The sequence below is a fragment of the Notothenia rossii genome (assembly GCF_949606895.1).
Source record: "Notothenia rossii genome assembly, chromosome: 8".
Lineage (NCBI taxonomy): Eukaryota > Metazoa > Chordata > Actinopteri > Perciformes > Nototheniidae > Notothenia > Notothenia rossii.
The window spans coordinates 58,629,483-58,641,450 of NC_136906.1; the positions used below are offsets into that span (position 1 = coordinate 58,629,483).

The window sequence follows — 11,968 nt, forward strand, 5'->3', positions numbered from 1 at the left end:
TGCAGTGTGTTAAGCAATTCTGTAACAGAGATTTAATGTTGTCAAACTGTGAGGGCCTTGTATGAAATATTTTACTAATAGTCTGGCAGTGGCTCAATCACTAGAGGCTTGGACTGTGCGCCGTAGGGTTGCCGGTTCAAGTCCCCGACCAGACCTAAATATGGAGTGTGGACTGCTACTTGGAGAGGTCCCAGTTCACCTCCTGCCCTGCCGTGGTGCCCTTGAGCAAGGCATCGGACACCCTCCCACTCCGCTGTACAATAGCTGCCCACTGCTCCTAGTACTAGACTCCTGGTACTAGGATGGTTTAAATGCAGAGAACACATTTGACTGTGTGCTCTGCATGTCTGACCATCCGATTCTATTCTAATGAGTGGAGAATGTTCATTTTTTGAAAGGGGAAAGGATGGGGCAATTCTTTTCCGGCCTGTCTCGTAGCTAAGCTCTGAAAGCAACACGCATCATCAGGAAGTATGCGATAAAAGCAAGGCAAAAAAACGTGTTTTTTACCAAGGCAGCCACACAGACTGAACTAATTGAATAATTAATGTGGTCGATTATAAAAGATATTATAGCAGCGATTAACTTAATATACATATAATGAGAAGCAGACGTCAACAAACAAATGCTCCAGAAATCACAGTGCGATTATTCTTTTGTTCTTTTATTCACATAACAGTAACAGGAGAGTGGATTAAAGCCATACAAGACATGCAGAAAATATATCAAAACTCTCTCTAGGGAGGCACACAACTCGGCGGCTGCTGCCTCCTCTCTTTCACACAGCGATAGATAGAGAGGGCTTAGGTTGGTGGGGAGAGGGCTAGAGATACATCAGAGTTTTTAGGTTAGAGGTAAAGCCCCTCCGGTGTGCCCTCCTGCTTCTTGTACAGCACGTTCTCCTTGGACTTCTTGAAGTCCTCGTTGGTGACTTTCATACGGCGCTCCCGCAGAGCCATGAGGCCGGCTTCTGTGCAGATGGCCTGGAGACACAGGAAATGAGTTAATACATGTTTTTATATAGAGGAAAATAAGCCTTTAACACAGAGTCAAAATGGTTGTGTAAACTACTCGTTAAGTATTTGACAATGCTGTAAATCTTTTTTTAGAAACCGTCAGAAAACCCAATTTCCACCAGGATAAGTGAAGTATTCTGATGATAAAATGTAAGAAGCATCTTTTGTATCAATGTATATTGTCACGATGTACATTTTTCCAGATGTTCATATTATTTCAGGCTTTCCTATCTCCACCCTGCATTCTTCTGCCACCAGAGGATAACCAACCTGACTATGGTGAGTTGCTTAAAATGTGCTATTGTCGAAATTGAAATCAGATTCTCTTGTATGTAGCATATGTGAAGGACTATATTTAAAGTCAAGCGTATTCCTAACCTTTAAACATAATGGTTAAAATGTGCCATTTCCCTAACTCTCAGGATGTAGTTTGAACCCAGGCTGTAGGTGCTTTTTATTCAATTATAACAACTTCTCACCTTTTAAATAATTCTAACAGGCATACAGTTCAGATCACTGGTTGAACTGAACATCCCCCTCTCGGCCCCCAGCGTGTTTTATAATTCAGAGAGTAATCACTTAAAGCAGGGGTGTCAAACTCAATTTCATCACGGGCCACTTCAGCATTATGGTTGCACTCAAAGGGCCGGTTGTAACTTTAAGACTATATAAAAAGACGTACATAAATATTGAATATATAAAATAATGTATTATATTATTATCGGATAGGGTAATGACTTCATAATTAACTACATCTGAAAGCAGAAGTCTAGGGCAAATAATTGCAAGACTCTTAAGTAAGAATGTCACAATATGATTTTAAAAGAAAAGCCAAATTCTGAAAAAGTAAAAAAAATCTATTTGAGAAAAAGGCTAATTCTAAGAAAAAGTGACATTTTGACAAAAAGTCAAATTTGAGATGCATTGTGGGACATGTAGTTTATGGGCAACGTGCTTCTGTAAAGTAGCACGCAACCGTATAATAAAAGTTATATTCTTTGAAAGCTCTTGTGGGGCCAAATAAAATGAAGTCGCAGGCCGGATTTGGCCCCCAGGTCTTGAGTTTGACACCCCTGACTTAAAGGCTTATGTGAGAACTAACCCTTTAAGTAATATGTATTTGATAATATTGAGGATGTTAAAGAACCCAAATCTACAAAGTAATTTAGCATACAGCACGCTAGAAACCGACTCGTGGTGTAGTTCTGTCAGACGCCACATGAGGGCAGCAGAGCTGAGTCAGTGAGATACTAAGACTTCAATCTACAGTAAACTTTGGAACAGATTTTCTTTATTGGAGGACTTAACACAATTAAAAATAAGTGTTGATGCTACAATAACTTAGCAAATCCGCCCCTTCATTGAATCTTCCTGCTGAGCCAGTGCGAGATGGGTTGCTGCTAAGACCTTTTCAAAATCACACAATCAATAAATGGCCACAGAAGCAGGCCGGGGCAAATTTAAGAAAGCAGACAGAAAGCAGGTCCGGTGCCAGCATGCACCCTCGCTGCTTAATCCACATGTTAAGACTCCCACAGACACGGTTAGTAACACATGCGGGAGTAAAGAAACAACTCAAAAGAAAAAATCAACTCACTTGAACTATCATGCAGTGCGTGTCATTGTTTTTTGGGTATTGTAATGTTTAATTTGCCTACCCATGTGTTTTTAAGATTCTTTCTTATGTGAATAAAGAAATGAGAAGTCGAGCTGCCAGTAGATTTTTGTTAAACTGTCTCTTACCTTAATGTCCGCTCCTGATAGGTCGTCCTTAGCCAGGATGAGGTCATCCAGGGTGACATCATCTGCTACCGTCATGCGGCTGGTATGAATATTGAAGATCCTCCTCTTGGTCTTCTCATCGGGGAGGGGGAACTCGATCTTACGGTCGATTCTCCCTGAGGAGGAGGAGGTACAGTTTAGTCAAGCGTTTTAAGGTAGATTTGGCAACAGCTTTAAATGAACCAATAATTAACTGTTAATACGTACACATGTCATATGACTAAAGATGGTTTTTTAAATTAGCAGCATTTTCAAACTAAAACATGTTTGTTGCTAAAGTAAATACAAATCTGGTAGTGACCACCTGTGGCACAGATCTAGGTTTCAAAGAGCAGTTACAAAAGAGGAAGATGAGAAGCAGCATTTCCTGCCAGGACTCAGCAGAGTGAAAGCATTTCCCGTATCAGACATACTGTAGATGTCAAAATCAAAACAGAGGTGGAAACAGATTCAGTCACTGACCGGGTCTGATGAGGGCGGGGTCCAGGGTTTCTATCCTATTGGTGGCCATGATGACTTTGACGTCTCCCCGCGAGTCGAAGCCGTCCAGCTGATTGAGCAGCTCCAGCATGGTCCTCTGGATCTCCCTCTCCCCACCAGAGTTAGAGTCGTACCTGCACAACAGACAGGAAGTACACATTTATATTCAGATCCAACCAGGCTGATTAGCAGAGGTGGGAGTAAGTCCTACATGTGCAAGTCATGAGCAAGTCTCAAGTCTTGACCTACAAGCAAGTCCCAAGTCACTGTGGTGAGAGTCAAGCAAGTCAAGTCAAACTAAATTCTGATGAATAAGCCCAGTTTCCGCCTTTAAATCAGTTAAAAGACAGTGGTTATGAAAATGGATTCAACCCACACTATGATCTTCATTACATACATAGTTAATCATTTGAAATCTAATTTAGACCGATGACAATCATATTAGATTAATATTAACCCTAGAACTGCAGACAATATAGCTAGGACTCAAAAAGTCTGTTCAAAAAGGCAGAATTCCAGGTAAGAAAATCATTTATGGCATTTGCCATTACACATATTTAATTTAAATTTCTGTTAACACTAGAACCGTCAACAGCGTCAGCACTTACATAGATATCATTTTCAAATCATTTAATTTGTTCCTCTTCCTAATTTCCTTATAAACTAAGTAGGACAATGTAAAACTCACTTAATTGGGTTAATTTAGAAATTGCTTCAGTTTATCATCATAACAGATCAAAAAGTTCAGATTCATTTAAAAATAAATCAAGGAATGATGCACTTCTACAAACAAAAACAACATCATTAAAACATACTACTAAAAGTAGATGAAGTACATTATTCAAAAGAGTACAGTAACTTCTGATAATAACACAGGGAAAATAAACGAGGCATCTCTCTCCCTCTCCTGACAGCCCTTCAGTATCGGGGTTAGTCAAAATGAATCCCTTGGCTGTTCTAGTGTTCATTTACCGTTTTGTCTTCTCTTTGCAATGCTTAATCGATTTGAAACCAAGTCTAACGTAGCCTAAACTTAACGTTAGCTTTCTAGCTAACACAACACATTCACACACCTTTCTCTGTGGGGTTTTTTGTAGGGATGAATGAAGTTGGATGTTGTGGTGGTCCTGTCACTGATCTTTATGCTGCAGACCCTGCATACCGCTGTTCTCTTCTTATTATTAGCGTCATCGACAAAATAATCCTTCAATCCAAACTTCACTATTTGTGGAGTAACGCTAGCCGCTGCCATGTTAACACTCCTGCCGTCTAGTGGGTTGCCAGGTTTGAACACACGGGGCTATAATCACCCAATCATGTTTCGAAAAAACTAAACGTAATATCTCACTACAAAAACAAACGCAAATATTTAATTAAAAAAAGTCAAGTCCTTTCAAGTCATTTGTCTCAAGCTTAAGTCAAGTCTCAAGTCATGAAGTCAAAGTCAAGTCTTTTTTCAATGTTAGTCAAGCAAGTCTCAAGTCCAAAGATATGCGACTCGAATCCGACTCGAATCAAGTCATGTCATGCGACTCGAGTCCCCACCTCTGCTGATTAGTGCCAAGTCAGCCAAGATCCTGCCTAACAATGAATCTTTACATTTAGCTGCTGGTGAAAAACAAAGAGTGGTGCATTTTGGATATTCTTTGGCATCTGGTCCTAAAACTGTCCTCTTTTTCAGGTTTACATAATGGCCACCTGGATAACACTCTTGCAAAGTGCATATTGAAAAGATACAAAATTCAGTTGATTAGGATTACATCATTAAGCTCATGTTCAGTTCTATGATGAGGTACATTCATTTAGCTGAGCTGCTAATGTGCTGTTAAGTACTGAATAAAAATAAAACTACACCTTGTCACCCACGTGTGACTCCCAAACACCAAAAGGTGATGCATCACTCCCACTCGGATGCTCTCTGTCTCTCACGTTCTCGCACTAAAATAGGTTAAAGTAGACGTCTGCATACCGCTTGGTTCCGATGGCGTCGATCTCATCGATGAAGACGATGGAGGGCGCGTGCTCCTCTGCCACCCTGAACAGCTCTCGGACCAGCTTGGGCCCGTCTCCTAGGTACTTCTGGATCAGCTCGGAGCCCACCACGCGCAGGAAGGTGGCCGACGTCTGATTGGCTACGGCCTTGGCGAGCAGAGTCTTACCTGGGAATTGCACAAAACAACACAGTCATTCTTTGCTACATTCTCAAGTGTACCTTAAGCAATACAAGAACTATCAGAATATTCTATTTTTTCCAGGCACGATTGGGTTTTGGGACAGTTGCTCCATTTGAAAAACAACATCAAATGAAAGATAACTAAAAAAAATACAACATTTATATAAAAATAAGTAGTCCAAGTAAAATGCCCAACGGAAGATAAAATATTAACAATTGAATTAAAGATATATATATATATATATATAACTATAAGAAATTAAATTGTTATGTCCAATAAAAGATTAAGAGTTTCAAGACAAACGTAGTAAAAGATAAAAAAAACAGATAAATCCCCACATGGTCACATCTTTGAAGCAGCGTTCAGTAGCAGGACGTGTGCAATTGCAATTAAAATCCTCATACATATAAAATGATCTAATTAAAGGCGTCTCTGTAGCTCACACTGAGAGCAGGATGCAACAACTTTAACAGTGTGAATGTGAGGAGTGACGCTCATGATTTGTCAACAGGACCTCAGTTTGCAGCTACCGACTACCAATTATTATTTATATATTCAGCCTAAAACACATATTGGGCTTCCTGCAATTTCAATATTGCAATTCTGATAAAAAGGTTCATAAACTGTGTAAAGAGTTAGATTCCCCTTTTGGAATACTGTCTTATATGCAAGTTATAAATACATCTCTCATTCTGACATGAACAGACTAAAGAATACATTCTCTATAGGCGCTTTCACACCGGAGTCAGGGTATATGCAGGAATCCTGAAGTCAAATTTAATACCTTTTAAGACCTTTTTTAAGACCCTTTCCATACATTTTAAGACCTCATCGCAACTTTGAGTTCTAACCGGTTACGTTGGCAACACACTTTACCTCACATTTACTATATTGATTGTAAGATAACAAAACTAAACCGAGTGCAGACAGACTACTGAAGCCTCCTTTCCACATGAACTTCAACCTCTCTGTTAAGGTCGGGTTTAATGCAGTATGCTGCTTTGAAATTATTGAAATGCTATCAAACGAAACTTAAAATAATAAGCAGCATTTTACGGCGCGCTATGCATGGGGCCGCCTTGGGGGGTTTCCCGACATGTCGTTTCAGTAAATTAAAAGGGTGTTTCATGTTGTCGTTGCTGTGGACCTTCTTAATACCTTGGAAAATGCCGTTTAATACTTTTTAATAGCCTTCATTTTCGCTAAATTGATTTATCAACTTTTAATACTTTTTAAGACCCCGCGGACACCCTGGGAGTACTTTTCCCAGTAGTTCTTGAAATGTTGCGTTCACATCAAAAAGATCCGGAACTAGAACTTAGTTCATGAGAACCTTTTCAGTCCCTGCTAGAGCAGGTACTTTCATGGGAGAAAAAGGTTCCCATTTCTGATTGGCTGGGCGAAACCACACCCCGTAAAACTCTGAAAAGTTTTGTGAAGCCGCCATTGTATTTGCTGGCATTAGCATTAGCCCAGCGCACCAACGGAGAGAGACTAACTTATGGCAACACAAAATAAAACATGGGAGCGGTGGAGATGAGGAGGTAGAAGAAGCTGCTGGGAGTGCCAGCAGCTTCTACTGAAGCCAGTCCCCAACTCCAGGGACGTCAGGCCGGTGACTTCGGGTGGCAGTATACGCCGTGAAGTTGTTTGCGGCCTGCCAGTAAACCCAAAGCAGAAGAAGTGACGTCAGCGGCTTCATTTGCCTAATCCTCCCTCAGGGACTTATTCCTGTGTGAACGCAATCTGCCCTTTAGTTCATCAGAGCTAAAGAGTTCTGATGAACTAAGTATGACAAAGTACTTGGTGTGAAAGCGCCTAATGTCTTCCCACAGCTACAGGAGGCAAGTTACAGTCTCAGCTTCCCTGCTGTGGTGCCCTTTAAAATCACTCCCTTATGATCAAACTCATGTAACTCTTGAGGTAAATTGACCTTTATCTCTGGATTCACTTGAAAAATACTTATGTGACTGAACCTGAAACTAAAGTCATAAAGCATGGTCCCAGCATCTGGTCCCACATATATTTCCATCATGTTCCTACTATATGATCGAAAGAAGATGAAAAACATTTGTCAATTTCTTCTCTCTGTTTGAGAGCCACTGCCATTGCCATGTTTAATGAAAGCACCCACCTGTGCCAGGTGGTCCGTACAGGATGACACCCTTGGGAGGCTTTATGCCCATCTCTTCATAATACTCCGGATGTGTGAGAGGCAGCTCCACTGACTCCTATGAAAATCAACAAAATAAATACACTGTAAAAAGTTACATAAATAAACAATGACATCTTATAGGATGTTTTGTAAATGTGCTCAATTTGGCTTATCATTAAAAGTGGTTGCAAGTGATGTGAACAAATCACTGGGAAAGCTACAAAGGACATTAAACATATTATTATTGTCATTATTTAATTGTGTCAGGGTTGCTAACTCGGGGCCAGTGTATATCATAGCAGGTGGAAGTGTTTGTACCTTGATCTCCTGGATCTGAGCGTCCAGTCCTCCGATGTCAGCGTAGGTTTCTTGTGGGGCCTTCTCCACCTTCATCACTGTCACCAGGGGATCAGTGTCATCCATCAAAACACCAATCACAGCATGGACCTACGAGTGACACACAAACCCAGGTAAATTATGAATTGTGGCAGTTAAGAGTTGGCAGAAACAACACAAAGTTATCTTGAAATACATTTACAAAAAGGGTAAACCTGAAATTAAAACTATCTTAATTGTACCTTGTGATTGAGCAGGACAGAGCAGCCAGGCTCCAGCAGATCTTTATCCACAAAGGAGAGGATGCTGACATAGTGCTCTGATCCCACCGAGGTGGAAACGATGGCGTGGTTGTCATCGATGATTTCCTCCAGAGTGCCCACGGACATAGGGGTTCCTCGCAGGTCGTCCACCTTTGACCTCTCCTCCTATAGAATAGACACGACCAGGATTATCAAAAGTTAAATGGTAGGAAAAATCAAGATCTGTTCTCCTCAGTGACTTGACCAAAGATAAATCAGTATAAAAAGTCAAATAGGGTAATGTTCCTATATTTCTCCTAAAAATCATAGCACAAAAGCAATAGAGATATGTAGAACAATAACTGACCTCCTGTTTCTCTTCCAGAGGCTTCATCTGCTCCTGGTTTCTGATGAACTCCTCCTCCATCAACAGGTAATCTTTGATCCGCTCCTGCTTCAGCAGCTTGAGGCGGCATTGAGTGTGAGGAGTGACTGAAAGACAAACAAAAAAGGTCGGCATATGTAGAGTTAGCAAAAAATAAACATTAACACCAAATTCATCCAACCAAAAACTTGATGTTTCACAGAACCTCTTCAGCTTGAATGCTGTCAATATCATGACCGCTTGTAACATTTTGTTCTCTTTTATATTGCCTAATAAGGAGTTTTAATTGTATACCAATCTGAGTATCCTTAGTTGTAACCGGTGAGCTTAAATCGCGTTAGGAAGGAGACCTTAGAGCTCAAGACTTCTTATGAAATACAGCTCAAACAAAAACAGACCACCAGACAGATAGAAACACGTCTTCACATGTCTATGTCTTTGCAGTTCCTTACCTAAAGGTAGTTTACTGGCAGCATCTGGTCCCTTGGTCTTTTTCTTTCTCTTGCCAACTCTTGTGGGAATTGGAGGCTCATACTTCTTTTTCTTATCCTTCAGTTGGAACAAGGTGGGATGATGACAAATGTCAGAATAGGATATAACCAGAATACCATCACCTACAGCAAAACATTTATTGTTCGACATAATGGCACAAACAGCCATTGTTAGAACAGAAGCATTTTTTTTCTAAATAAGGCCTTTAGTGGACCAGGATGGCTTGTCAGACAATACGAGCTTATGCAAAACAAAATTGTAATCTTATATATTTAATAAATAAATAAAAACAAGGCAATTACTTTATTGATAATCATATATTACAACACTAACTTTCAATGTAGACCATCACAATAAATTACCCAAACGTGTCAATATGCAAAATGTCTTAAAATGTTCATATACAATTTGGTTTTTTTAAAATTTGAAATGTAATGTCACGATTAACTCGTTTAGTTCAGAGGGAACACGAAGGATAATATGTGGCTAGCAAAACAAAACTAGCTAGCAGAAGCTGTGTCATCCTCACCTTGTCATCCTTCTTGCCTCCCCCCGGTCCGTGGCCTCCACTCTGGCTTTGACCCTAAAAGAATATCAGATATATGTTAAAAACAGCTGAAAAGAAAAATATCCACCATTGTATGTTGGCCTTTCTGGTTAGTTAGACATTTCCCTTCATAGCTCATTAGCTTAGCTGTTTACAGTGAAGTTAGCTTACGTCGCCGTTAACATTACCTGCCAGGATAGCTGAATTCAACACGTTTGCTTGTATTACTATATAAAACAATATTTAACACTGTCATCCACAAAAAACCTCACAAACTTGAAAGAAGTCGGGAAAAGCCAAGCGTTACCATATGAATGACTATGCTAATAGTAGCTAGGATAACGAGTGCTCCAAACCGAGAAAAATAAGCTAATGTTGCTAGCTTTAGGCTCTACCCTACTCTCAATTATACACAAGTTGTTAGTTCACACATAAGACATAAAGCCGTCTAAAACGACACGACAGCACGAATGTTGACGTGTCAAGTACCATGATTTAAAGTTGTATTGGCGAATATGATGTTTATGTAAAATAAATATACGAGCCGAAGAGAAAATTGCTTGCTCACTTACCATTGTTAGTTGTCGCTCTGAAGTGACGTCACTCGGTACGGCAACACTAACGGCCAAAAATCTCCGGGTAAGAGAAGACACCTGTGACTGGAATGAATGGTCCACTTTTTTAAGCCTTATTTAAAAAAAAAAAATACTTTAATGGGTTACTTCCTTTAAATTAAAACAAAACGTATTCGGCTGGGATTTTTTAACACAACCTTTGTATTGCACTAAACTGTAATCCTCCCTACTACTTGTAAAAATGTTTATGATAGCATACCATTTTGTCTACAAGTTAAACTGCTTCTATTGTTGTCTGTTGTATGTACAGACTTCAAAGCTCAACTCATTAAAATAGCACACTTTGTTGGTTAAATTAGAGTTTGCCTTCACATTTTATTAAACTAAGTTTGATAAAATAATTTGTGGGTTGTTATGGTCAAATCTGACATTATGGCACATTGTAGCTGATGACTATGAACCATAATCATGAGTCCATGTGCAAATGCATACTTCCAGCTGATTTCCGTAGTTTATTGTATGCCACTAAAATAGGCAAAATAATCTACATGGTGTATGCCATAAACACGTTGGTGGAAGAGACATAAATTACAAGGAAGACTTTCATATTGGACTTTATTTACATCCTCAGTACTGCACAAGATTGTGACATGGGTTGGACAGTGAAGAGGATGGGAAAGAGCTGCAGAAATAATTGTCTCGATTTTGTTTTTGTACAAATGAGCCTGTCACTGACTGTGCATATGCTTGGTTTGATTACCACCGTGTGCCACATGGATGTAACCCCCTCGGATTTCAGGGACAATTTCATTGGCTTGCTTGCTTGCTGTTTGCCCTCCCTTGTCACAGTCATGCTGATGATCAATCAATAATTATGCACACAATATGACAACACATTCCAGCAATTCCAACTATTCATTAAGGTAATTAGCTAATTGGGCAAGGTTTTCACTTGTTGCATAGCTAATCCCACTGGTCGGACATGTCTGTATACTGTATGTGCAAAGCCATTACCTGACCCAAATGGTTGCATATCTTACACATTATATAATACGTGTAATATATAAACTTGTGTTTTTTCCCAAAAAATGTATCAGTCATAGAAAGGAAAATACACTCACTTTCATTTATTCTCAAATGTCTTCACAGTATGGTCACACATGCATCTTCACTAAGGTACACAGAGTTTTCACACCTATTGTGAACATCATCATAAAATACCCACCTTTGAAATGATTTCCCTCTAAACCTTGCATGCCTGAGACAACCTCTGCAGAAGAGCATAATAAAACCACATGACTGTTCCATCAGACTGAGCATCAAATTGTCTCCAATGCAAAGGGTCTGAAAGCAGTGTCAGTAATTCTCTGGGAGTTGCCTTAAATCAGACTACAGCTTTGACAAAGAGTCTTTGTATGTCTGCATCTGTCCGAGTCTCGTCTGTAGCACACACGCACTTGTGCACACATACAGAATAACAGGAACACACAAGCATCTGTTCAAAGCTATAATTATCTGTAGGCACCGCTTCTCTGTGATTTTGTGTGCGTGCATCATGCATCTGCGTTGACAATAAGCAACATCATTGCAGTTTGGGTATCAGAATATTCTTTCCTAATGTGGGACTATCTCCATAGCAAAAAATGGAGGCTGCCAAATTCAGGTTATTTTTGTCAGTTCTTACTGTTTATAAGATATTACATTGAAGTGGTTAGGGATTTTAATCAAGCGTTTGCTAACTAAGCTAACATTTGCAAAATGAGTTGTTATAAAAGACTGTCTCT

General features: G+C 39.7%; 1 protein-coding gene across 2 annotated transcripts; it reads right to left on the bottom strand.

Moving 5' to 3' along the window:
- Positions 1 to 643: 643 nt before the first annotated feature.
- On the bottom strand, positions 644 to 10,266 carry LOC307014873 (26S proteasome regulatory subunit 4). 2 transcript variants are annotated; one of them, XM_079643088.1, is made up of 11 exons: positions 10,182 to 10,266; positions 9,592 to 9,645; positions 9,023 to 9,119; positions 8,553 to 8,677; positions 8,186 to 8,371; positions 7,926 to 8,054; positions 7,587 to 7,683; positions 5,248 to 5,437; positions 3,261 to 3,412; positions 2,760 to 2,914; positions 644 to 983 (listed from the first exon to the last, which is right to left on the bottom strand). In XM_079643088.1, exons 1-11 carry the CDS (start codon positions 10,182 to 10,184, stop codon positions 849 to 851), a joined length of 1,323 nt encoding a protein of 440 aa, XP_079499214.1. In that variant the 5' UTR covers positions 10,185 to 10,266; the 3' UTR covers positions 644 to 848. The 2 variants fall into 2 exon arrangements, with proteins under 2 accessions (XP_079499214.1, XP_079499215.1); XM_079643089.1 differs by lacking the exon at positions 10,182 to 10,266 and adding an exon at positions 10,099 to 10,121.
- Positions 10,267 to 11,968: the final 1,702 nt, after the last annotated feature.